The 14,724-nt window shown below is 38.5% G+C and overlaps 1 protein-coding gene across 1 annotated transcript in view; it reads left to right on the forward strand.

Annotated features, from left to right (window-relative positions):
• Positions 1–7,136: 7,136 nt before the first annotated feature.
• Positions 7,137–14,724, forward strand: part of MYLK4 (myosin light chain kinase family member 4) — a 58,525-nt gene continuing 50,937 nt past the window's right edge. Inside the window, exon 1 of the mRNA XM_052697611.1 lies at positions 7,137–7,322. Coding sequence (XP_052553571.1) covers positions 7,185–7,322 — 138 coding nt within the window. The 5' untranslated portion in view covers positions 7,137–7,184. The remainder of the gene's footprint in view (positions 7,323–14,724) is intronic.

A 14,724-nucleotide genomic window follows, 5' to 3' on the forward strand; every position in this document is an offset into this window, starting at 1 on the left:
TATCTTCCTTTTATCAGTTATACTTTCATTGTACATGTGCTATTATTTTGTAGGGCTGTATGTGCCCCCTCTACATACAGCTGGGCAAGTTTCCATGGTTCTGTGTCAGGCTTGTGGTTTCTGTGCATGTTACTGAGGATATGACACAGGAAGCAAGCTGTTTTGCTTAAACTGAGAGACTGGTGTGGTGAGAAGACCCAGAAGAAAGTATCTCCAAGGTCAAAGTTAGGGAATGTAAATGATGGAAAAAAGCTTATGCTCCTTTGAAAGAAAGAGAGCTCAACACCTAACCAAACACATTTTTTCACTTTCCTTTCAATAAGATGGAGGGCCACAATCTCACACTGCTCTGTGGCACACGATGAGGATGGGATTGAATCCTTGGGACTGTGAAGGGGAAAACTGCAAATGAATTTCACTCTGTACACCTCAAAATTTTTCTATTGCTTTGCTTATCGTTTCAGGAATATATTAAGATAGTAATGAGGGAGAAGGCAGTAACATTTGAATCTGATCCTAGTCTCTCATTGGTAATACAGCACAGTAATGCCTTCAGGCTTGCCATCCCACTAATATTTTTCCAGATAACTGACCCATCGGTCAGGTTGAGGAAAAACATGCCCTTTCAGCAGGACATGTCATTCTCGTTAGATGGATGGCCACATTTGTTTGTCACAACCTGCAAGATGATGTGTGCTTTGAGGAACTATGGAGAGTCTGAATCAACTTTCCCAGTTTGCAGTCTGGGAAAGTCATGCCAAAAATGGTCTTGACAGCCAAGTAGCTCTAAAACACGTGGACTTTGAGTAGCTGGAGATATGATGGTGGGGAGAGGAGATCTGTAAAGCTCACTTGCTTTTTCCGACAACTTTGGGATATGTTTTATCACCCATTGGTGCTGAATAGACTGAATGAGGATGACAGCTTAAGGGTTAGACTGAGCCCTTGTGGTATGGCACCTGAAACTGTTAGTACATGTAGCAAAACTCATAAGCCTTGCTCAGATAACCTGGGGAAGAAATAGCTCTCAAAGAGTCATTTCACTTGAAGAAGATGGAAAGGGATGGTAGAACCTGAAGAGCCAGCGATGATAGCTAGAGGCAACAGACCCAGCATTTTTACATACTGGGTGCAAAACTCATTCAGATGATGAATGTCTCACCATCCCATGCTGATGTTTGTGCATGTCACTTATTAACAGCATGCTCAGGGATGTTTCTCCCACTCTGGGCACTCACCTGCTGACAGATTTGTGAGCATCTCAGTCACATATTACCACCATCTTACAATAACTGAGTAGCAGAAATCTTTCTAGAAGACTCATTTGCAAGCTGCAAGCTTGCAGTGTAAGTCTTTTACTGGTTTTAGTCTATAATTGTCACCACAATCTATAATTGTCAACACCTCCTGTGTTACTTGTGATAGCATAAGTTATCTCTCACATTTGGGAAGAGTTTGGAGGGATAAATAAGGGCAGTGCAAAGTGAGTTGGTGTGGGTATACATCTAATCAGCTGCACCTGTACAGATGTGGGATTGAAATACAGTGAAGGATATTTTATGTTGAAAGGTGTTTGGGTAAAAATAGCTAATTTAATTGGGTGTCTGCTTCCCTGTGCTGCTAATGACTGTATACATTCTTAATTACACCATATAGTTTATGGTATTTATGCAAGTTAAAATAAAAAACATGAGCTGTGTAATGAGGTTGACCAGATCCAGCTTTCTAGAGCTAAAGCATTACCACAGTGCTTTTGTAGCAGGGCTTCCAGTACAGTGAATGAGAATGTTTTTGTCCTAGGTTTCTTGGGCCAATTCTGAGTTGCTAAATAGTGTTTCAGAGTAGTTTCCTGTAGTCTTTTAAAATTAGTTGTGCAGAAGGGAGTTGGATTCAATGATCCTTGTGGATCCTTCCCAACAGATATTCTATGATTTTCCAAGTGTAAATAAGTAATTACTTGGGGAAGGAAACCCAACCTTGCTGTGGAATAAAAGCTTTTCTATAGGAAATTGAGACTTGAGACAAGGTTTTATGTTTCTATATTATGTCATACAAAACACATAGTGAGGATCTGCAGTGGGAAAGAACCCAGCTGAAGAATGTAGTCTTCTGCAGCACTAAATAGAAGACCTGAGATCACAGTCGTTTTGACAGTTATGTATTTCCACAGTATAGGGCAGTGGAAAGAAAAAGGTATTTGTTTAATATATAACAATGTAATGGACTTAATCTTATGGCCTTCACTTGTCACTTTGTGGAATTGGAGTGGAGAGAAAGAGAACACATCTCAGCAACAGGGAGCCACTGAATTGGTAGAAAAATGGGTGATGATCCATAAGCAAGGTCTACAAGAAACAGTAATGTATGATGATTTGGTGGAGCTAAATTGTCACTGTGAATAAATTAAATTACGTCCATCCTATAGCCTGCTTAAATTGTTTAGTTCAGTGCTGATGAAGAGGTGGAGAACCATGTATTAACAGCTGGTTTTGCTAACTGTATTTCTGTATTGGGTCAGAAAATATACAAACAGATAACTGACATATAAAAATTTCCAACAATAGCAGTTTTCTACACTTAAATTCATGAATAATGTTGAAACTTCCAATTTGTCTTTCTTTTGTACAGACAAGAAAGAGGAGAAATCAGAAGTTATGAGTGTTCACTGGTTTATGAATCTAAGGTGGAGACGAAAACAGAAACTAAATTAACTGGACACAGTATGAAGCTACTTAAGATTAACAGGCTGGAGGAAATCAATACACGATACAACAGTAGCAGACTGGAGAAAACCTCTTTTTTTCAGACCATGAAAAAAGTGGAGAGGACTGGAGGTTTTTGTGAGGAAAATTTCAGTGGATCAGATCGTGGAACAGAAGATGCAAAGGTAACTAACTGCATAATTAATTTTGTCTTTCCCAAGTACTTTCCTTTTCTTCTTCCAGTTTAGAGTTCATTAAGTTTATTCTGTTTATTTCCCGGCAGTGTCAATTTTTGCATTTCTGTTTGTGGAAGTATATTTCGACTGTGAGAGACTATTCAGAATCTTCTAATCTTCTGAATTTGTAGAAGAATTTGTTGTTGTTGTTTTTAAGGGGGCAACGGGGTTATTCACAGTTGGACTTATATTCAGGAGTTCCAAAGAGGTTGTGCAGTTGTGTGGCTCTTAAAAAACAGGTGGTAGACATAGATTTTGTTGGATTCGTAATTTAAAAGCATTGGTCACATCTAACAGCAGTAGAATTTGTGGAGACTGAATGAATCGCAAGGGAAGAGCAGATTTCCTGAAGGAAATAAGGTAGCTTCAACCTTTGCTTCCCTTTAACACTTAGGGAGCAGGGAATGGTTCCTGCTGTGTGCCACAATTACACAGTCAAGCACTGTCCACTGTTGCTCTGGGCAGCATCTGTCTCTGTTAATAACAGAACTGGTTGCCATTGTATGTTATCTCTGGCAGAAAGATTACTGTAATCAGCCAAAATGTGTTTCCTTTTATCATTATGCTTTTTCTGTGGGAGAGTCTAGACATTAACATTGACATTGACGTGTCATTTAGACAAGAACTAAGAGTTATGTTTGCAGTAGTGCAATGAGTTGATTGGGACTTGAAGAAATATACGTGCTATAACTTCCTGTGCTCTGATTGTTTGTGCTGACATGCAATTTTTCAAATATTCTGAATATTTTCATCTTCAGGGGATACCCTGGAGCATCAGTGTAAATACAGCGATGTTTCAGTTTGTGTCAGAGCTAAAAAAAATCCATTTTTCTTTTTCTTTTTTTTCTTAATCTGCTGGGGCTCTTTTGTACAAAATTCTTCCAATCTTCAGTGAGCTACTACAGTTGTTACTTTTTAGAAAATGGTCTGCATATGAAAATGAAATACGTGAAATAGAGATAAAGTGTTTCTTTTAGAAAGTTTTTAGAGTTACAGTGAAAATGAGAATTTAAAAAAAAAATCTGGAGGGTTAAAGTTTGGAGGTTGTTATTGCCTCTTTTAAGTTAGATTTCTTCCAGTGAAAATAACAACTTGCATAAGTGAGAAAGTAGAAGTTGGTCCTGCTGCTACGTAGCTCTTCCTTTATCTCTTTATGGTCAAGCAGAAGGTGTTGAATGTGAACCTTCATCCATAGCTATGAGACCCCCTTTACGTACATTTACGTATTTTAGTTTGATGAAAAATTGTAGGCAGTAGCTGAGATGATGGGATTTTTCCTCACTTTTTGCTGCAAAAACTCTTACCTATTGTCTTGGTTCTTGCTTCTTCAGTCTGACTGGCTCTTTGTTAGGAGCGAGATAAGGCAGGAAGAGTTTGGAGGTGCTGGAAGGAAAAAGTGAATAGGCTTAGGAGATGAACAGCTGGTTGCTAGTAGTAAGCTGGAGAAATACTCTGTATTCCCATTTTAGATCCTCAGTTTCCTGGGGACAAGACTTCAAAGGTGAAAGGCAGTCCGACTGAACTTTGGTGAATTACCACATCACTGGAGTGAGGTTTCCAGATATATAAACATTAGTTATATTTCTCCTAAGCTTTTACAAGTTTGGAATTTAATTGCAAAGCTTAACTTTCACACAAAATTTTTAGGAATTTCTCAGTGGGATACAGGATTGGGCCATAGCTGCAATATGAGCGTTGATGAAACAAAAACAAAGACGTTACTTAGAAGGATCTTAACTTGGTCTGCTTTCCTGACAAACAGTTTTATTATACTGATCAGGAAAAGAAAGAAAGAAGATTTTGCTGGCAGGAAGCGCAGTAAACTTTGCTCAGATGTATGTATTCACAGATGTGTGCTTGTGGACACACGTACATAATTTCTGTGGACGTAGTCCTGCTCACTTTGAAAGCAGTAACAAAACAACCCACTCAGTGGGAGTGGATTACAGCTCAAGGGAGCATCTGGCAGAGAGTGGTCAAAGTGTGTTCTTGCTGGAAGAAATAAATGCTGTGCATGACTAATTGAGTATAATTACAGAGGACAATGATTGCCCTCCACAAAACACCTATTTTTCCAGAAATACTTTTTTTCTAATGTAAGCAGACATAATTTTCATATTTTGGTATATTCTCATAAAAACAAAAATGTATTCTAAAAAGACTCTCTAGAGTCATTAAAATACAAGTAGGGAAAGCAAACCCACCAAACTGCCGACCATCAGTTGTGAATAATGACTTCACAGCATTAAGTATGGCTTGGACTGTCGAGAAGCTGCAGTATTACAGGCCTCTAGATGTCACTCTTTGCCACATCAGTTCACCAGACCCATGTCTGCTGGAGGTGACTCCGATGACCCACAACAAAAGTGCTCTTTTATTTAGAATGTCCTCTTTCCCCCCCTTTGTATGGCTAACAGAACATGTATCTATATCTTGGCTAAATTCTGTCTTCAGGAATCAACATGAAGTTTTGCTTCAGGCGATACATTAACAAGTGCAAAACTTCATTAATAAAAGTTTCTCTCAGCCTCTAAATCAGAGCGCCATGTCTAATGGTTGGGTTATTATAGTCAGAAAAATGTAAGTGGACTTCAGCCAAGATTGGGCCAAGTTTTATTCCCAATCTCCTTTTCAGTTTGCTAAATTTCTGTCATCAGGCATAGTGTTGCTGTGCTCAGTCTGGCAGATCTTTACAAAATCTGCTTTTTGAAGTGTTCTCCTCAGTTCCCAAGTTCATGACAATCCATTGCTGTGACTCAAGGTGTATGATTCCATGATTTCAGGTAATCATATTTTACCTAACACTGTCAGTTCCCATTCTTGGAATATCTGTCTTTCCCAGAAGGAAGAAGAATATTAAGATTACCTGACTGAAAAAACACTAACTCAAAAGCACTCTCCACAGCGTAATTCCATAACAACTCAAAACGTTATTTGAGAATGCTCTGAAGCCTTGAAAGCCAAATGATGAGTAAGGAAAGAGCCTCACGTATAGTTTTTAAATGTCTTGTTGTTTAGAAATGATGCTTTGATTTTTATACTTTCATTTGGAGCTTTTTGTATTTCAGATTTCCAGTGTTCATATTTCTCCACTGGCAGAGCAAGTGTGTTAAATCCTTCGCTCTGATAAGATAAATCACATGCAGAAAAGAAATTCTTACTGTTTTATCTTCCACAATGAGTGTTTGAACTCTGTAATTATGGGCACCTGTTATTTATATTATTATATTTAAGAATTATATATGCTGTGTATCCTTATATATGACAATAAACTATGATACTCTTTGTTAGTCAGACTTTTCATTTTCTGACTCTCTAAGTAAAACAGCTTCCCTGGACTTATAATCCTGGTGGTAGTAGGATTATTATTTTTTCTTTTTTTAATTGAAACTGCTTTCTCTAATTTTAAGACACCATTTTCAGTTTTTTTGTTTTTTTTTTTAAATTTTGCCAAGTTTTGGCTGCTTAGGCCAAAATTCTTTTTGCAAAGTTTGCATCAAATTGAATTGCTGGGCAAAATTCAGCAGCAGAAGTCATACTTGTTTCTCGAATTTTTTGGGGAAAGAACTTATGCTGGTGATATTGAAAGTCTCACATCCATTTGGCTGAAACAACCCAGCACCTCCATCCATTAGATCGAGGGCTTGGTACTTGGTAGGTGAGCAGTACTGAACATCAGATGGAGAGATGGCTTGTAACTGATCTGTATGTAAGAGTGGTTTGGATATGAGAGCAACGTGGATAGACTGTAAGTGCAGTAAGAAAAGGAACTGTGATCAGTAAAGCATTTCAAAGTGACCTTCCTATGCACATGCAGTTTGATACATTCTAAGTGAATGTCATACATTTTGTTGTTTGGGTTTTTTTAAAATAGATGCTTCTTGCCTATTAAAAAAGAAGAAGTGCGCAATAAATGGTCAGTGGTCTGCACTGCTAACTGCAAAAAGATTGCACTGTTTGCTTTCATTTGAGAAGTTCTGGAATGTCAGAGCAAACCTTTCAAGTCCATGCAATATGTATCTCGTGTAGATCCCTGCACCTGTTTCGTGCTTGTCAGTCAGCCATCACTGCTTTTCCTTATAGGTTCAGGGAATGTGCTGAAGTATGAGATGGGATCCTGCTGCGTCTCCAAGCCTTGTCTAGCTAGGTGGTTCTTATGGAGCTGGGGAGGGTTCTGAGGGTGCCTGCCAAATGGCATTTGCTAAATCAGGAGACCCAAGTTAATCAGTTGATTAAAAGTAAAAGTATGGATCTACTCCTGCAAAGAAATGTTGCCTGGATTGCAAGTAGTTTCTGCCTTTTGGCTTCTTATTTCTGGCACGCACTGTGGGCTGTATTAAGCTGTAGAAGAAAGAGAAAGATTCCTGCACCTGGAAATACACAGGTAGTAGATATACTTTTAATAATTAAGATGTATTCCACTGATCAGTATTGATATTGTCAACTGAGAGAATGCTGCTTGTGTTTAAGTGTAGCCAGTTAAACCTGTGTATTCTTTCTTGGAGTGGGAAAAAGAAAAAAGAAAAAAAAAAGACTTTTTTTCCTTGGAACATGTTCCTTTCTTTTATGAGAGCATATGTTGCCATAGACCTAGACAGCTGTTAATGTGCTTTTCAGGAAAGTGCATCTCTCCCTTTGCTGTCGAAGTGCTTTGTCTGCCCATTAAAACATGATGTATCCTCTAGTGACCTCTGCTGGGTGTTGGATAAGAGATTGCCTAAAATTTACCCTCTTCAGCCACAGTGGGAGTCAGGTTGCCAAACCTTCTTGGTCCCACAGATCTCAAAGATTCCCAGTGAGGCTGCTGCCCTTTATTTTCCTCTTAGTAAAGTTATCTTCCTTCAGAACCAGCAGCTAAGCCTTTGGAGGGATTTGTTATTACATCATTAGAAGTTGCAATCATATTTGTTGTGATTTTCCATGAAGTAATACAGTGCAATCGTGTTTTAGAAGAAGAATTCTTGATAAGAAACGTTGCTTGAACAAAGGAAATGTATGAGCTCAGAAAGGCAAAAAGCAATTAATCTAGAGTAGCTTCAAGAATGTAGTTTGACAGAATTTTTAGGATTTTAATTCGTTTACTGCAAATTTTTTTTTTCTTAGAATCTCAAAACTGATTTAATGTGAAGGTTTTCCATTCTTAAACATCTGCAGCCCTACACTGCATATTTGTCTGGCAACGTTAGCCAGGGAACCATGGCCTTGTGGGAATTTAATGGAATTTTCCACATGCTTTGTTGGACAGTGATAAAGATAATAATTGAAATATTACTATGCATGTCATAACTCAGTACAACATACTTAAAGAAAGAGAAGAAAGCCTTCTGTAGCAAGGGGATTGAAACTAGATGATCTTTAAGGTCCCTTCCACACGAGCCATTCTATGGTTCCATTCAATTCTACCAAAGCCAAGAAATTGTGTAGAATTCTTTCTATAATCTTCTATGATAAGAAATTTGTTACGTGAATGTTCTCTAATCTCTCAGAAACAAATGTTCTTTCAGAAATCTGGACTGATGTTTTTCTAAGTAAAAGACAAAAAAAGCAACTAAAGACTTTATTTAAGGTTTTTGATGCTGTTTCCATTTATATGAATTCTGCCCTATGGCATATAGATGCATGGGAAATAGGAAGAAAGGAAAAAAACTGAGGGGACACTCAGAAAATAATAACTTGTTATTAATTGCTTTGTTAAAGTCTCAGTTACTCAATGATGATTTGTTTTTCAAACATTTTTTCCCTTCCAACTCTGAAGATTCTGATTCGATGATCTTTCAGCCCTCTAACAGAAGATGGAGAACTAGCTTTTCAGTACCAGTCAAGGAAATGCTGCTTTGGCAAATTTAAAAATCAGTCACATTCAGTTACTAAGCCATTCATAACATACAGTTATGATTTTATGTAAGACATTCAGACTGGAGTGGTGAAGGGAAGAGAAAACGTTAAGAGTACATGTCAAAACCATACCAGCACCTTGTTCTTTATAGAAACTGGCTTTTGGATTAACTGGCAAAGAAAATAATAAAGTCTGTGGTTGGTGACATACATTTTTATCTCTGGTGCAGTCTTGAGTTATCATTTCACTTGCAGATGAGCTTGAAAAAAGATTTGCTTTCCCTTTAGACGTAATTCAGTGAAATTTTTCATATTTTCTTGTGTGAAGTGTGGAATGTAAGAAAAAAGCAGCTTAATTCATCCCACAGTTAATGCTCAGTGTGCTTCTACTGCCTTGTTACTACTGCATAGGTTCTCTGAAAGTAAAGTCTCCTTTTTATTTCTGTGGTAACTACAACAGATACGAAGAACACAATAGCATTATTTGATAGAGCAAACTCTCAGTTACAAAATACTATTTTTCAACACAGTCACCACCATTAACTCTGTATTTTTGCCAGCGATGAGTAAGAGCCTGCATGTGACACTTGTAAAAATCTGCACCAATGGGGATGACCCACTGTTTTACAGCAGCTATACCAGCATCGTTTCTAGGAAAATATTGCCCATGCAGTCCGTTTATCATTGACCTTGATAGATGGAAGTCAGAAGGCACCAAATCTGAACTGTACAGTGGGTGTGATAAGACCTCCTTCAGCAAAGTCTTTGACACCATCTCCCAAAGTATTCCAGAGAGGCTGGCAGCCCTTGGATTGGACAGGTGCATCTTTGCTGAGTAAAGAACTAGCTGGAGGGTTGGGGCCAGAGAGTGGTAGTGAATGGAGCTAAATCCAGCTGGTGAGTGGTGTTCTTTAGAGGCCAGTACTGGGGCATGTCCTGTTCAATATCTTTACTGATGACCTGGATGAGCGTCTTGAATGCACTCTCACTGTTAGTTACATGGGAGAAGAGGTCAACCCTCACCTTGTCATAATCTCCCTTCAGGTAGCTACAACTACAATAACTAACAATAGAGCTAGAGAGAATGGCCTCAAGTTGCACCACGGGAAATTCAGGTTGAATGTTAGGAAAAATTTCTTCTCTGAAAGAGAAGTTAGGCACTGGAATGGGCTGCCTGTAGAAGTGGTTGAGTCACTGTCCCTGGAGGTGCTCAAGAAACATTTAGATGTTGTACTAAGGAACATGGCTTAGTGTGGAAATGTGGGTGGTAGGTTGGACTGGATAATCTCAGAGGTCTTTTCCTCCTGGTGATTCTATGATTGTGTGACAGTCCAGCCAGGATTGGTGATGTGCTCCAACATTGCCACTATTGTTTCCAATGCGTTGAAGCTGATATTCAACTCCATAGTCAGTTCCCTGGTCGTAATCTGTTGATTTGTCACTGAGTTGATGGAGATGCTCTTCATTTCATGGTGTGACACTTGTGTGTCACTGTCTGAAATATGACATCTTTCACATTACCAGTGCTGAAATACACCATGCATCCATCACCTCACTCTGCTCACATCCACTGTTTGGTTTCCATAAATGTTCAGCAAGCATTGATGAATGTCAATGTGTGCAATTTTTTCTGTGTGGAGGAATTCCATTACACACCTTTGCTTTGTATGCACTTCCATGTCAGATGTAATTTTGCCCCTGCTGCCCTCTGTTACATGGCGACAAAACATAATGGAATATTGGTGGAAAAGTTCAACCTCTACTGCCATACCATCATCATCTGCCTCTGATGTTGTAGGCCAACATAATAAAATAGGAGGCACTGTTTTCAGAGCAGTATTTTCCAGTTTTTAAGACCTAGTGTATTAATTGGTATTTCTTAGCAGGAGGACTATATCCATTGCATTTCGAATGAAAAAGAATTTTAAACACTATATGTTAAGACTATGAATTTTAAATACTATATGTTAAGACTATTGAAGATTGCTTTCTAGTCCTTATTTGTCATATGTGACTTGTCAAAGTCATTCTTTTCCCACATTTTTCCATAATTTGGTGATTGTCAGTGCTCCATCAATTTCGTTGCAGACATCATGAATCCACTTTTGAAATTCAGAGTGGTAGCACCTGTTGAACATCTGTCTTTTGATTGCTTCACATCTTATCTTACATTTGTTCTTTTGAGTTATAGGTCCATACAAGGTGCAAAGTTCCCAAGATATCTCCTAAGCCCTTGTGCATAGAAAGGTGACATGGGCTCAGAAGTATTCCAAAAGCAGGGCAAGCTTCCTTGCCTGAGACTGTCAGTAGGGCTGTACTCATGCAGGGACTCCTGGATAATTCTTGGCTTTGGAAGGAAATGAGCCAACAGCATGCTGAGATCAAGACTGCTGCGTCATCTCAGGACCCCATGGCATGTCCATTCCAGACTTACCCTTTCCCTTCTCTTTCTAGAGAAGAACTGTTGTCGTCTGCAAGTTAACCACCCCCAGTGCTCCCTTGTCCCTCTGCATTTTGATATGTTTCTTGTGGCTCTCAGACCTGTGAAGACTTGGACATGTTGATAGTGATCTCTAGTAGAAGTTGTGTTTAAGAATGTTACTTTATGAACTCCCAAACTGGGGAGAGAAAGTGATGGGATCTAAGAACATCTAGGAGGATCTTGCTCATTTTTCTGTGCTTCTGGAGAAAATGTGAGTTTGGCTTCCTAAGGGATTCTGATGGAAAGGTACGACCATTTGGTCATGATGCTTCTTCCTCGAAGCAAAGCTAATTGAGAAAGGAAAATTAGAGCTACAACAAATAATTTTTAGCGGATGCATTTTCTTTCTACATGTCACACTCCTTCAGAAGCAGTTAACTATACTTTTGTTAAGCCTTCAACCAGCAAAGAAATGAGATTTGCATTAAAGTCATTTATCCTATCCTATGAATATTATTGACCTCTTGAAGGCTATGGATCTTACTGGTCTTGTGCCTGTTGGTAGCTGTACTCTTGGACTTTTTTTTCAAGTGCCAGATTACACACAGCTTAAAGGAGTCTGGAAGACAGATGTCTGAACAAGTTATACCTTTGTCACGATGCTGTCACATCCCTGACACATCATTTTGCCAGGTAGATAGCAGCTGTGACTGAAAGTAGACGTCCACCTTGGGTCCAGTTCTTTGTCTTGTCTCTGACAGGCCCATTATTCAGTTACTAAGCACTCAGTTTCCACGAAGATTATAAAGCAGTGCTGGAAGATTTGATGTGCAGAAGAATAAAAAAATAAACTTTAAAATAGATGTTGTTTCCCTTCTTAGTTTTGCTTTTTGTAGCTGCTTAGTGGTCTGTAAAGAGCCTTTTATACTTATTGCATGTGTTATGAGCAAACAGAGGCCCTAACTGAAATTATGTGAGGCACTGTACGGATAGGACCTACTTTGAAGAATTCATTGTCTGCACAGCTGGATCAGGGATTAGTAAAATGAAAAACAGACACGGAGTTGCTGGTCAGGTCATGCCCTCAGTCAGTGTCAGAGACATCTGTAACATGGAAATGAAATTGCTGACTGTCTAGTATCCTCTTTACATAACTATATGCTGAGATCTGCAGGGAGGCATGCCTCAGAACCCTCAGCATGCTGGATCCCAGCCATTTCATGAATGCTTATTACTTTGCAAAGTTCCTTCGTGCTATTTGATCCAGAATCTCCAATTCCAGAAATATGCAGCAGCTTCCTAGATGTTTTCATTATTTTTGGATGTTCATTTACATGCAACTTACTCCTTCCTCCCCGAGATCGTTCTCCTTGTTTTTTATTTAGATGGTGAGTACTGTGGTGAGAGGTTTATTTGTGGATGTTAAAACACGACAAACAGATCAGTTTTGATACATCAAAGGCATAGATGCTTATTTTAGTGTAAAAAATGATTAATCTTGGCTGGTTAGAAAAATACCTCCTTCCCTTTAAAACTTATCTTTACTCTTGGATGCATGGCTTAGCATAGACTTCTTTCAATCATGACCATTCAAAGGTGTCTTATCACGGGTTACCTACCCAGCCAATTTGTAATACACACTGAGATGGAGGGAGATAAATCCAGACCGTCCCTGTGACCTTTATCTTCTGGCACTCTTGTGCAATGCCTAGTGGACACGTTTAGAAGTCACAGTGCAATAAAAATGACTTGCCAGTGCTGAGTACAGCGTGATCATTCCAAACAAGGGCCTTTGCATAAGAGAGGTCGCATTTCTGTCATCTCAAACAGAAACCTCATTTGTAATGAACATTTTGATGAGCTGAGGATCTTCATTTTTCCCCTTACATGGACAATCCAACATAGATCCTCATGTTTTTTTCTTACACGTGTACTGAAAATATTTGTTTTTCACACAGTTCCCTTAGTGCTTGTATAGAAAATGTAACTGTTAGGTACACGTTGAACAGAATATCAAGAAGGGTATTTTAGTCAAATGCGTTTAAGTGCTTGATTGGCATTTACAAGTGAAATTCCTGGGAGGAGTGAAAACGGTGTTCTGCAATATGTCCTTGTGCTAAAGAAAGCATGCACAATATTGATGTAATACACATAAAGGAATTTGTGATACTACTAGAGAGGAGAGAGTTTAGTTCGCTATCTTTGGGGCTAACTAAGACATACTGGTACACATGCCTACTTCATGCCTGGACTAATCAGTGATTGAGCAGATACATGGACAGACAGGTTTAATTTCAGCTACGGCTGTATCTAGTTTTAAGCCTGTTTATTTGACCTCATATCTGAAATAGTGACTATAGTTGAAGATGGTAGAAGAAAATTACAGCCTTTTATCTTAACTATTGGCATTGAGACAACAAGGTGCAGGATAATTTTCTGTTGACCTTTGATGATATTAGAGCTCTTAATATCATCATTACATATTAAAGCAGATGCTCACCAAGTGAAGTGTTGCTTTTGCCAAGCCAAATATTTTCCTGCTTTTTTCTGAAATTCATGATGTTTCATGTTTGGCAGTTCTGAATGTGGAAAAACTGCCAAAACCATCTTGCTCTTACCTATTTTAGACCATCCTACAGATACCAAGGTTTCTTATGTATGCCTACACTATACATTTTTTTTTCCAGTTCCACATTAACAGGGAATTATTACAGTTTTGTAACAATGGAAATAAACAGAATGGAAATACAGCTTGCTGGTGAGGGCATCTTACAAGCTGGAGGGTCTGAAGTCCATATAACACCACTAATATAGAAGAGTGACCAAAATCCAGGCAATTAAGGCAAATGAATCAGACAAAATTATTAGAACTGTTAGCTTAAGTTTCTATAGAGAGGTACTTTTACCCTAGTAATGTATAATCTTCTAAGCTGTTCTTCTTTCAAGGCAATATTCTAGCCACTAAAAGGCAGAAGATCTGTTTGCTTCTAGCACTACATCCACAATCAGTGGATTGAAACTCTGCTAAGAACTTCATTTTTAGTTATAGAAAAACCCACTGTTAAAATTGAGACATACAGAAAAGTGTGGATATATGCAAACACTTTTACTGTTCAAAGTTACCTTTGAAGGTAACTCATCACTTTTCTCATCACTGTCCTGCTTCCACATACAACTACTGCCTCTCCCATCACGTTACTGTGTTTGTTAAGCACAGGACTTACAGCCATCTCCTTACTGTAGGGAGAACACCTTGTACACGGTACATAACAAAATACTTTATAATAAAGTTCTACAACAAATGTAAATCATACATTCAACTGTAAGTCACTCAAATTTAAAACTTGTTTGCTTCTGTCAGGCAGAACAACCCTCGATGACTTGGTTAGGAATTCATGGTTAGAATTGCTGACAAGTCCAGTGGATTTTATTTAATGATCTTCTTAAAGAATCCAGATGAAATATTTTCTGCCTAACAGTAATTGCCTGCAGAGTGATTCAAGATATTTTTGAGGGCCAGTGTGGGATT

Source organism: Tympanuchus pallidicinctus, unplaced genomic scaffold (assembly GCF_026119805.1).
Source record: "Tympanuchus pallidicinctus isolate F22 unplaced genomic scaffold, pur_lepc_1.0 scaffold31, whole genome shotgun sequence".
Lineage (NCBI taxonomy): Eukaryota > Metazoa > Chordata > Aves > Galliformes > Phasianidae > Tympanuchus > Tympanuchus pallidicinctus.